This window comes from Eurytemora carolleeae, unplaced genomic scaffold (genome assembly GCF_000591075.1).
Source record: "Eurytemora carolleeae unplaced genomic scaffold, Eaff_2.0 scaffold117, whole genome shotgun sequence".
Lineage (NCBI taxonomy): Eukaryota > Metazoa > Arthropoda > Copepoda > Calanoida > Temoridae > Eurytemora > Eurytemora carolleeae.
The window spans coordinates 162166-175141 of record NW_019396401.1 but is presented as its reverse complement, the minus strand read 5'-3'; the positions used below and the strand labels follow the sequence as shown (position 1 = coordinate 175141).

General features: G+C 30.9%; 2 protein-coding genes and 2 long non-coding RNA genes across 4 annotated transcripts; 2 read left to right on the top strand and 2 right to left on the bottom strand.

Annotated features, from left to right (window-relative positions):
* Positions 1-4097: 4097 nt before the first annotated feature.
* LOC111702531 (uncharacterized) lies at positions 4098-4819 on the bottom strand. The gene is made up of 2 exons (XR_002765425.1): positions 4715-4819; positions 4098-4672 (listed from the first exon to the last, which is right to left on the bottom strand). It is a non-coding gene; the product is annotated as an uncharacterized LOC111702531 (long non-coding RNA).
* Positions 4820-4829: 10 nt separating this feature from the next.
* On the bottom strand, positions 4830-10554 carry LOC111702530 (uncharacterized). The gene is made up of 4 exons (XR_002765424.1): positions 10368-10554; positions 8152-8246; positions 7655-7726; positions 4830-4996 (listed from the first exon to the last, which is right to left on the bottom strand). It is a non-coding gene; the product is annotated as an uncharacterized LOC111702530 (long non-coding RNA).
* Positions 10555-10646: 92 nt separating this feature from the next.
* On the top strand, positions 10647-11386 carry LOC111702504 (ring-infected erythrocyte surface antigen-like). Its single transcript, XM_023474224.1, has 2 exons — positions 10647-10656; positions 10853-11386. The coding sequence occupies exons 1-2, from the start codon at positions 10647-10649 to the stop codon at positions 11293-11295; spliced, it is 453 nt and encodes a 150-aa protein (XP_023329992.1). The 3' UTR covers positions 11296-11386.
* LOC111702503 (uncharacterized) lies at positions 11296-11949 on the top strand. The gene is made up of 2 exons (XM_023474223.1): positions 11296-11523; positions 11584-11949. The coding sequence occupies exons 1-2, from the start codon at positions 11296-11298 to the stop codon at positions 11947-11949; spliced, it is 594 nt and encodes a 197-aa protein (XP_023329991.1).
* The last annotated feature ends 1027 nt before the right edge of the window (positions 11950-12976 follow it).

The following is a 12976-nucleotide window of genomic DNA, read 5'->3' as shown; positions in this document are numbered from 1 at the left end:
ATACTTTGTATTTTCTTGAACCCTTTTCGGACCCCTATAGTTTCTGTGTTCTTTTAGATAAAATGGGGGGGCTCAAAACATAAGTTAAAACACAATTCTAACAATATCTTTAAAAAATACATAACAAACAGTTCACAACATTTATAACATTCTATATTTAGTTTAGTCTGAATAGAGAAGAGAAATAAACAAAGGACAACAAGAATAAATATCTACAATTGGAGGAATCATGAAGATCCGAAAAACTATTAAATCAGGACTGAAAGATACGAGGAAAGAGGAATGCAAGAATTAGTATATAGAAGAAGGAGTAAAGAGGAATCTATTCTAAACATGCCATTCTACTTTAGATCTTAAACTTAATATACTTCTCACTATTTCCTTCTTTTCTTATTTTGTAAGGTGGGATAGGAAGAAAAGATGTTTGTGTGAGTGTTAAGTGTGTGTATGTGCGCTTTTAGTGTGAACCTTGAATCGAGGGTGCTTGGTGCCCCTCTTGAATTTAGATCTTATTTTCTTTATTTGATTGGAATAGAAGATTCCCTTTAAAAATAGAAATCAACATAAACTTGTAAAGACGACATTTTCTACTGTTCAAAAAGTACTATTTATGCATTTCAACTTTTATAAACTTTCTTGAGGGCTTATCTAGTTTATTTTTCCCATGGATATATTTTCTTTAGTACTATGATTCATGTGATCTTTCATTCTGAGACTTTATTGGCAGTCCCGGGATAATGTTTTCTGGGGAAAAGTATCAGATATTCAAATTTCGCACAGAATTTCATGTTACCACAAAAATGCGGAATTCCTCACAAATTCCGCAGAATTGCTAAATTTGGCGTGGAAATTGGCTTTCGTTGTAAACCATAGTCTTGGAATTTCAGGAAATAGGGACGTTTTTTGCCCAAGTTTTTCTTTTCATACTTTTTTTCCCGTGCATTTCTTACATAGCTTCTTTACATAGTTATATTTTTGTCAGATACACTGCAGAATGCTTGTCAGCATACAGCTGGTATTAACCGGTTTAGTTGTCAGCTACACTGCAGAGTGCTTGTCATCATAAAACTGGTATTAACCGGTTTAGTTGTCAGCTACACTGCAGAATGCTTGTCAGCATACAGCTGGTATTAACCGGTTTAGTTGTCAGCTACACTGCAGAGTGCTTGTCATCATCAAACTGGTATTAACCGGTTTAGTGCTGTCAGCTGATGCAGAACTGCTGTCAGCATGGAATGTTTGGCGGGCATAAACTGATATTAAGCGGTTTAGTTGTCAGCTGAAACAGACTTTTTGTGATCACAAAACTGGTATTAAGCGGTTTATTTGACAGCTGCTGCAGAATGTTTGTGAGTGTAAAACTGGTATTATGAAGTTTATTTGACAGCTGCTGCAGAATGTTTGTGAGCATAAAACTGGTATTAAGCAGTTTATTTGACAGCTGCTTCAGAATGTTTGTGAGCATAAAACTGGGATTAAGCCGTTTATTTGATAGCTGCTGCAGAATGTTTGTGAGCATAAAACGGGTATTAGGCGGTTTATTTGAAGCTGCTTCAGAATGTTTGTGAGCCTAAAACTGGTTTTAAGACGTTAAGAGGTTTATTTGACAGTTGATGCAGAATGTTTGTGAGCGTAAAACTGGTATTATGCAGCTTATTTGACAGCTGCTGCAGAATGTTTGTGAGCGTAAAAGTGGTATTAAGCGGCGTATTTGACAGCTGCTGCAGAATGTTTGTGACCATAAAACTGGTTTTAAGTGGATTATATGACAGCTGCTGCAGATAATGTGAGGAGGGGAGGAAGGCCAGCCACAACAATTTCATAGTCCGGGCCACATTCTCCTTAATTTATCGTCCGAGCCACCTCTAAATCCCCTTCCTTCCAATATTATTTTCAAAAGTGTCTAGTCCTAGCTACAATAGGGCATAAATGAAATATTGAATTTTAGTAAATCGAAAAAAATAGTTTCAATTGAATTAAAGTTTTCGAGTTCTATGTCCTTAAAAATATTCACCTTTTTTACGCGCATTTTCAGATATTCTTGGTGTAGAATGCAGCAAATAATTCCGACATTAAAGAACTTTAATTATAGTGAAAACCATAGATTTTTTCCGAATGGTTCCATGGGGAAAATGATAGGCATAGGTATGCCAAATATTTTGCTATTTATTTCATATTGCGAAGGTAGGCCATTACGGAGGCAGAAGTGTTTTAAGTTTTACCCTTAAATAAAGTTTGACATCATTCTCATGTCTCTAAAGATTCAAACATGATTTAATCATGGCAATACTTTAGTTTATCCATATTTTATGCCCTAACTTGGCCAGATTTGTTACAAATGGTTTTATCTTCAAGAATTAGAAACTTGTCAACACATAATAAACGAAGGACAAGGATTTCGAGGTGGTTCGGATGAGAAAATGAGGAGAATGTGGCTCGGACGAGAAGTTGTTGTGGCTGGCCTTCCTCCCCTCATGTGAGCGTAAAATTGATATTGAGCGGTCTATTTGATAGCTGCTGCATAATTTTTGTGAACGTAAAACCAGTCTTAAGTGGTTTATTTGACAGCTGCTGCAGAATGTTTGTGAGCGTAAAACTGGTATTAAGCGGTTTATTTGACAGCTGCTGCAGAATATTTGTGAGCGTGAAACTGGTATTAAGCAGTTTTATTACAGTCATCTTATTCTTCAAGATTAAAGTCTCTTTGTTCAAACCAAACCCAACAGAGGAAAACTTACACAAAGGATGAGACTGTAAAGATGGAAACTTATAAAATAGGTTTGTTAATGGTGGATAATCATTAAAAACTTTGAGCGTTAACATTTTTGATCGTTAATAATAGATCCTTAACGATGCCTAATCTTTTATGATGTTGATTGAATGAATTGAATGGTCATTAGGGTGGGGTGAAACTATCTTGTTCCCAGTTTGAAGGTGTCAGCTTTAGAGAGGAAATAGAAGACTGGAAGGGGGTAACGGTAACTATGACAGGAAGTAAGTCAGTTATAGCCTGGTAAGAAGGTAGTGAAGGGGGGGGGGGGTTTAATATGTAGGAGGGTAATATGCAGATGGTGACATTGAGTTCTTGCCTTAAACTCAAATTTTTAAGTGAAATCTTATAATGTAAACCTTTGACTCTGAAGAAGAGGTTTAAAGCGTTGTTTTTCATTTAAAAACTAAAAGGCTATGTAATCTATTCTGCTACGTTTTACTTTTTGAAATTCCTTTTTTTAAGCCAATTTTCACTGAAAGAATTTTTTAACAGACTTTCGTTAGGCTCAAACAGTCTTTTGCGGGGCTCAAACAGGATTCTTGGGACTTGAAGAAACCAGGTTTCTGCTAACTACCTGGGTTCGAACAGGAGATTGCAGGCTCATGGCCGCATGCCCTCCTTCTTCCTCACTTAGGTGTAAATAATGTAGTTTTTTTTTAATCTCAGCACAAGTATCTATAACCGGGTTAAAAAATGGAATGGTAAATTTTAAGTGACACAGATTTTTATTAAAATATATTAAGTCTTTTTTATTTTTATAATTTCGATTTCTTTTAACCTTTTCTATTTTCTATTTCATAAAATCAAACCTACACAGATGTATAGACCCAAAAGTAAAGAGTCTGTTATAACCTTATCTTTACTAGGCTATCGGGGTGCTTTACGTCCATTTTCTATATCAACTTTTAATTCACAATTTTGTTTCCGTGGATTAATAAAATTTTACAAAAATCAAAACTATTGGAGACAACTTTTTGTGATTCTTAACATCCAAAAACAAAAACGAAAAAGGTCGCGGATTTTATAAAAAATTTCGGGGATTTTCAAATTTTAACGAAAATCGACTTTTTCGGAGGCATACTTCCATACAACCATGAGCCTTCCCCGGGGTCATGTTAGGTCCCACACACAATTTGAGCCAGATCGGTTCAGCCGTTTTGACGTTTATTGGATACAAACAGACAGACAAACAGACAAGCAATTAATATACATAGAAGATAAAAGGTAAAACAACTTTTAGTCATATAGTTTTTTTTACTGCTTCTCCTAGACAAATATTATTTATATACATAAAATTAAAACTTTTATCAAAAATATCTGTAAATTAAAGAATTATAATTATATTTCAGATAATTGAGCTTTTTACATTTATACAAAAACAGATGGTTATATAGAAGCGTATACAGGGGGGGGGGGGGCTATAAGGGTTGTTTCCCTCCCCTGGAAAAGTAAAAGCTATGATTTTTGAGGAATTGAACCTGTAACAAGGGGTTGGAATGTCTAGAAAGGTTAAGCCTCCCCTCCTTTAGAGAATATTCCTGTATACGCCCCTGGTTATAAAGGGGTGTACTTAACAATCAAGAAAAACATAAGAATTGTTTTGTTGCCAATGTTTCCTTTTAGGCGTAGAAAATTCGAGATATAAAAGACCCGAAGCAATAATTCTTAACAGTCTTTAGTTAAGAGGTTTTTTTTACATTTTTCAATCAAGCAAATAAATTTTTAACATGTATGCAGAGTTAAAAATATAAAGATATCTGATCTTGAATTGCTTATTTAACAACTTAGCATCAAAAACATGCAAATTGATCAAAAAAAAGTCTAATAAAATAATTCAAAATATTTAAAACATGTTCCAACAATGGTAAGAAAAATTACAGCCTGGAACTCTTTAAACACCTGCCCTACAGGTCAAATTACAGCCTGGAACTCTTTAAACACCTGCCCTACAGGTCAAATTACAGTATCTGCATTATATACATTAACATTATTGTAAATGCTGATAAATTCATATTGTTTAAAACTTTAATATTTTCTTGGCAATAAAGTTGTTGTTTTAGATATTTTTCAATTCAATAAAATTACTTTTACACACTTAAATACAAACAGTTATAGTTTCAAGCACAATGGTTTCAAATAAAAATAAAATTCCAGTAAAGTTTATAATTCCAGTAAACTGTTTTCTGCATCTGAAAGTGAAGTCTAAACCATGTTAACCGGAGCCTAAAATATAGATATATTAACTTTCTTGCGGACATGTTTTAATAATGAAGACGACAAAAAAATCTTGTTGACATTTTCGTAAAACATTATGGAGAGGAATTCAAATCAAACAACATATGAAACAATTTTCCAACCGTGTTTTTTTTTGGGGGGGGGAAGATCTATAAAAAGAATCGTTGAATATTGGTGAATATTGTTGAATATTGTTGAATATTGTTAAATATTGTTGAATATTGTTGAATATTATAGAATATTGTTGAATATTGATAGGTATTGTTGAATATTGATAAATATTGTTGAATATTGTTAAACTTTGTTTAATATTATTGAACATTGTTGAATATTGTTGAATATTATTGAATATTGTTGAATATTGATACATATTTGTTGAATTTGGTTGAATATTGTTCAATACTGTTAATACTGTTGAATATTGTTGAAAATTGTTAAATATTGTTGAATATTGTTAAATATTGTTGAATATTGATAGGTATTGTTGAATATTGATAAATATTGTTGAATATTGTTAAATATTGTTGAATATTGTTAAACTTTGTTGAATACTACTGAATATTGTTAAATATTGTTGGAATATTGATGAATATTGATGACAATTGATAAATATTGTCGAATATTGTTGAATATTGATAAACATTGTTGAATATTGATAAACATTGTTGAATATGGTTGAATATTGTTCAATACAATTAATATTGTTGAATATTGTTAAATATTAATGAATAATGTTAAATATTGTTGAATATTGTTGAATATTGTTGAAAATTGTTGAACAATGTTAAATATTGTTAAATATTGTTGAATATTGATGAATATTGTTAAATATTGTTGAATATTGTTGAAATTATTATATATTGCTGAACATTGTTGAATATTGTTGAATATTATTGAATATTGTTGAATATTGATACATATTGTTGAATATTGATACATATTGTTGAATATGGTTGAATATTGTTCAATACTGTTAATACTGTTGAATATTGATGAATATTGTTAAATATCAATGAATGTTGTTAAATATTGTTGAATATTGTAAAATATTGTTGAAAATTGTAGAACAATGTTAATATTGTTGAATATTGATGAATATTGATGAATATTGTTAAATATTGTTGAATATTGTTGAAATTATTATAAATTGCTGAATATTGTTGAATATTGTTATATTGTTGAATCTTGCTGAATATTGAGGAATAATGTTAAATATTGTTAAATATTGTTGAATATTGTTGAAATTATTATATATTGCTGAATATTGTTGAATATTGATTAATTTTGTTGATTATTGTTTAATATTGTTGAACATTGTTAAATATTGTTGACTATTGTTAAATATTGTTGAATATTGAGGAATATTGAATATTGATAAATATTGCTGAATATTGTCGAATATTGTTGAATATTGTTAAATATTGTTAGATATTGTTGAATATTGTTGAATATTGTTGAATATTTATAAATATTGTTGAATATTGCTGAATATTGAGCAATAATGTTGAATATTGTTAAATATTGTTGAATATTGTTGAAATTATTATATATTGCTGAATATTGTTGAATATTGATTAATTTTGTTGCTTATTGTTTAATATTGTTGACTATTGTTAAATATTGTTGAATATTGAGGAATATTGTTGAATATTGATAAATATTGCTGAATATTGTCGAATATTGTTGAATATTGTTAAATATTGTTAGATATTGTTTAATATTGTTGAATATTGTTGAATATTTATAAATATTGTTACATATTGCTGAATATGGATGAATTTTGTTAATATTGTTAAACATTGTTGAATATTGTCGAATATTATAGAATATTGTTAAATATTGTTTAATATTGTCGAATATTGATAAATATTAATAAATATTGTTTAATATTGTTGAATATTGATAAATATTGATAAATATTGTTGAATATTGTCGAATATTGATAGATATTGTTGAGTATTGATAAATATTCTTGAATATCGTTAAATATTGATAATTATTATTGAATATTGTTAAATATTGGTAAATATTGTTGACTATTGTTGAATATTGATAAATATTGTTGAATATTGTTGAATATTAATAAATATTGTTGACTATTGTAAGCGGACTGAAGCATATATGAATTATGAATGTTCAATATTGAGCTTGTTGTATTAATCTGACAGTGACATATAATCTATATTTTACTCAGTAAATTGAATGCATTTTCATCATATTGTACAATGTGCATTGTACAATGTACATGTATACCATACAGTTTTTATGTACAATGAGACGCATAAAATTTTGGAATAGGAAGACGACATTTCATCAATTGTTTGTGTGTATTTGATGTTGTTATAAAGAATCTAGTTTTACACAATTAATTACCGTTGATTTATTTATCTGATGAAAAATATGGATCAAATTGTCGTTATTATAATCCAAAAAGTGTTCAGATCTGATCAATCCTATATACATTTTTATGCAGTTGAAATGCGTAAGTCACTTTTGTAAATAATTATTATTCTAAATTATAAACCTTAATTTAAACTTGATTAGACAAAGCTGATAAGGGAACCCTTGTGAATCAGATATTCCATCTTTAAATGGAGGATCACTAGATACTACGCTTACAGTCTCTTCTAAATTATGAAAATATACCTTCCCCCGGCCGGAAAGACGATAAGCTATGCAGAGAAACATTCGTCCCAGTCACCCCGGTTCGTCCTTATCCTAAAAAATAAAAGTCGTCGTTCTAACCCACATAATTTTGGAGAACACTTTTTATGAATATTTCTCAGGCAGATTGTAAATAAGTTCTGACTTGAAAATTCTAAAACAAATTTACGTTTACAATTTGACAACATTTTAATCAAAAAAGAATATTTCACAACGACAAACTTAAGTTTACAAGTATATCTGTGAAAAATAAAGGATTGAAGATATGAAACATATCTATAATTAACAGTGTTTATACAAAAAAAGAAAAAAAGATAGCTCTACCAATCTTACAATTAAAACCCACACAAACTTTTTTCAATTTGATTTTGTGTGTTTTCTTTAATCTAAAAGACGCGTCACAATATTTAATCAATTAATTCAGGAAAAATACGCGAACAGTCCCTTTAATATAATTTAAGAAAAATTAGATTCCTCACCTCCTTCTCAACACAGCAATATCTTTGGGAAACCAAAATCATGAGAAACATTGTTCCAAGGGAACCCACTCCACCCCAGAACCCTAGAACTCCACCTATAATATATATTTTTAGTACTCCACCCTACCCTAGTAATTCACCTATAATATATATTATATTGATATTGATATATGGCATTAGTACTCCACCCCAGATCAGTAGTATTCCACCTTAATATAAAGTATTAGTACTCCACCCTACCCTAGTACTCCACCTTAATATATATCGTATTGGTACTCCACCCTACCGTAGTACTCCACCTTAATATATATTATTAGAACACAACCCCAGAACCCTAGTACTCCACCTTGATATATGGTATTAGTACTCCACCCTACCCTAGTACTCCACCTTAATATACAGTACTAGTACTCCATGATTGTTAGACTGGGAATCATTAAAACTGTGGAATAGAAAGACAACTGTAAGACTCTCAGTTTATGAATATTCATGGAACTGACACAATTGTCTCCTTTTTCCACATTTTATGGGCCTCCCTGTATGTTTATTATATTTATTTCTAATTATCTTTCGTTGACTAAATGCTGAGTATAAAGGATTATATTTGTATGCGGTAAATTGTATCTAGCTCATATAATAATATTAGAGTAGGTTAGTATTTTTCAAATCTGGTCATTAACGCATAGATGAACACAACAAAACACATGACGGGCCTGTAAAGAAACGGTTATTTTTTTATAATAACTGAACGCATGTAGTAGCGTGAAAAGGACTGTATACGTAGTTTTATTGATCCAGCATGCAAAGATATTAATGTAAAATTCACAACGGTACCCTTTAAACCTTATCTTATCAATAATGTACAATTAATATTGTTGTTCTTGATATTTTCCAGGCCAATTCCTGTTTGTTTTCCTGCAATGAAAATACACAAGTCAGTTTTTTATAGAAAACAAAATTGAAAAAATGAGCTATTAAAATCATAAACATTGATATTGAATTCATGTTTGATCAGACAAAAGTTTTAAGGGTACCGTATTGTGAATCAGACATTGCCAGCTTTGCATGAAGGGTCATCTATAATTAAGCTTATAAAGAGTTAAAGGATCTTTACGCCAGTTTAAAAATATTTGTGTTTTTTTGAAAATATGAAATGTCACTGCAGTTTTAAATTCTAGACATAAAAATCTACGAAATTCAAAGTTTCAACAAAAATTAGCTGTTTGTTTTGCCATCATTAAACGCTTAAATGGATAAGAATTTTCTGTGCTTTTTTCTCACAAAATCTTCAATTCTTCAGCGTAACTTTTCCCAATCCTATATCACTTTGCTGTACAGTACAATTACAGACTATGTAAGGGGTACCTGGACAGTACGTCATATAAGTGATCACCTTCTAAGATAAGAGAGATATTTTTAGAAAAAATATAAATTTTAGAAAGACCGTGTAGCTTAAAAGGGGTTTAATATTTAATAAACTTGAAAAAGTTTAAATATATAAGTAGAAATAGAGTTTTAGGAATATAAATATTTTTAGAACAAGTTTGAAACAAACTTTTTATGTGAGAAAATTTCTTTGGAGTTGTTATCGAAGTTACTTAAAACCTGTATCATATATTTAGGGATGGGCATGTAAATATCTGTATCATAATCTTTTAAAGGAAAATATCCCGGTGGGATTAAATGAAAATTGTTGCATACCAAAAAAAACCAGATTTTTATAAAGGAATGTACATTTCGTTGTCATTCATCAACTGGAGATAGCTAAAGAAAATTGAAAAGTTTATGGTGGCTCACTGCGCTGCTAACTAGACAGAAGGAGAAGGCAAATTTTATGCGACTCCCTGGTACGACGTTGTGACCTCGTAGCTCCTCTAGTTTTGATTTTACGCAGAGTTTTTTTAGTTACATGTAAAAAATTCTGAACATTTTTTTTCAACTGCCATTTAATAAGATGAGTTATGGTTAAAAACCTAAAATATTTCAATCTCACGTTTTTTCTGTTTGGTATAACTGTTCTAGTTTAAAGTAATATAGAAAGTGTGAATTATTAAATCTCCTACGGCAATATCGATACAAACAAAACACTGTTGATAATTATCTATTTGATTTAGCGCCTGCAATTACCTTACAAGAAATAACATATGATTGGATGAAACTCTATGGAATTTGTTTTGTATTTAAGAAAATAATGTTCCATAGTTTAAATTAAATACCTATAATAGCAATCAGCTCTTTCGAATACAACCAGGCTGTATAAGGGTTTGTATGTTCAGTAGTTGAAGGAAAGGATGAGGATGGTTCATCTGATGACTGATGGTAGTCAACGCCATCTGTCGGCAGCGGATCTAACTGCATTGGCGTCGTCGTTGTTCGGGGCTTCAGGGACCTTTGCTTGGCCGGGTTATATAAATTTCATTTAAACACTTTTCTACAAACTTTTCCGAAGAGTTTTGAAAAGAAAAATGTTTTTGAGGGATAAATTACTAAAATTTATGACAAACGGTAGATTACTTATCGTCTAATTGATAACATAATAGTTTGAAAAATAATGAAATTTTTAATAAACAGGGCCGGCAGCTAAAAATCCCTGGGATTTTTGTTTCTTTAGAAATTGATTTCAAAATGTTAACTCTATCCTGAGAAAATACGGTTGAACAAGCAATTGAACAATCAGTTGAATAAGCAGTTGAATAAGCAGTTGCACAAGCTGTTGAAGCGGTTGAACAAGTGGCTGAAAAAGTGGTTAAACAAGCATTTGAACAAGCGGTTAAACAAGTGGTTGAACAAGGGATTGAACAAGCGATTGGACAAGTGGTGGAACAAGCAGTTGAACAAACGGTTGAACAAGCCATTGAAGGAGTGGTTGAACAAGCAGTTCATGCAGTTGAACAAGAGGTTCAGCAAGTGGTTGAACAATCAGTTGAACAAGCAGTTGAACAAGCTGTTGAACAAGTGTCTGAAGAAACAGTTGAACAAGACATTGAACATGTGGTTGAACAAGAGGTTGAACAAGCGATTGAACAAGCAGTTGAACAACCAGTTGAAAAAGCAGTTGAAGAAGCTCTTGAAGCGGTTGAACAAGCAGATGATCAAGCGGTTGAACAAGTGGTGGAACAAGCCATTAAACAAGCAGTTAAATGAATGGTTGAACGATGTCTTGAAGAAGAGGTTGAAAAATTGCTTGAGCAATCGGTTGAAAAAGCAATTGAACAAGCAATTGAACAAGCGGTTGAACAAGTGGTTGAAAAAGCGGTTGAACAAGCAGTTGAACAAGCAGTCGAGGAGGCAGTTGAAAAAGCATTTGAACAAGCTGTTAAACAAGTTAAACAAGCTGTTAAAGAAGTTGTTGAACAAGTGGTGGAACGAGCAGTTAAAAACGCATTTGAATGAATGGTTGAATAAGCAGTTGAACAATGTCTTGAACAAGAGGTTGAACAAGCGGTTAAACAATTGGTTGAAAAAGCAATTGAACAAGCAGTTGAACAAGCAGTTGAACAAGAAATTGAACAAGAAGTTGAACAATTGGTTGAACTAGCATACAAGCGGTTGAACAGACAGTTGAACAAGAGGTTAAAGAAGCAGTTGAACAAGTGGTGGAATGAGTGGTTAAACACGCAGTTGAACAAGGGGTTGAACGAGCAGTTAAAGGATGTCTTGAACAAGCTGTTAAACAAGCAGTTGAAGAAGGGATTGAACAAGTGGTGGAACGAGCAGTTGAACAAGCAGTTGAATGAATGGTTCAACAAGCAGTTTAACAAGCAGATGATTAAGCGGTTGAAAAAGCGATTGAACTAGTGGTTGAACAATCGATTGAACAAGCGGTTGGACAAGCAGATGAACAAGCAGTTGAATAGACGGTTGAACAAGCAGTTCAATACGCAGTTGAACAAGCCATTGAAAAAGCGATTGAACAAGCAATTGAACAAGCAGTAGAACAAGCAGTTGAACAATTTTCTTTTTTTGATTTACATATTATGAATTGCACTATGAATAACAAAATTTTGAGAAAAGAAAGTTCCACGTTGATATTTTTGGTAAAATTTGGTAAAAAGTTGTACTGATATTTGTTGGGTTTTTTTTATTTACAAATATATTTTTGCAAAACCTTGGAATACAATAGAACAGAATTTTTTTAATAAATTTCTGAAGAAAAAATATTTTTAAAAAATTCTATATTTAAAAAAATATTTTTGTATTTGGTTTACTTTATTTTATTATTTTTCCACATGAACCCTCCTCATTATTATTTCATGGTGTTTTGTAAAACAACACTAATTCCGTTTTGTACTCACCCAGTAGTTGAAAAATATCAAAATTTTTAATTTCTTTTTTGTATTTGTAAATTGTAATTTCAGGTTCTCCTTGGAAATAGAATTTCATTAATGATTAATTTAATAATTTGGTAAAACTATAGTTCAGATAATGAGACATGTAAAACTATAGTTCAGATAATGAGACATATAAAACTATAGTTCAGATAATGAGACATGTAAAACTATAGTTCAGATAATGAGACATGTAAAACTATAGTTCAGATAATGAGACATGTAAAACTGTAGTTCAGATAATGAGACATATAGAACTATAGTTCCGATAATGAGACATGTAAAACTATAGTTCAGATAATGAGACATGTAAAACTATAGTTCAGATAATGAGACATATAAAACTATAGTTCAGATAATGAGACATATAAAACTATAGTGCATATATTGAGACGTATAAAACTATAGTTCAGATAATGAGGCATGTAAAACTACAGTTCAGATAATGAGACGTATAAAACTATAGTTCAGATAATGAGACATATAAAACTATAGTG

Excerpts from the sequence above, each read along its gene's own strand:
- LOC111702503 (XM_023474223.1), top strand. The coding sequence starts at position 11,296 with ATGGTTGAACGATGTCTTGAAGAAGAGGTTGAAAAATTGCTTGAGCAA. Across the intron at positions 11,524-11,583 it reads AACAAGTGGTGGAACGAGCA|GTTGAACAAGCGGTTAAACA; the intron begins GTTAAAAACGCA and ends CTTGAACAAGAG.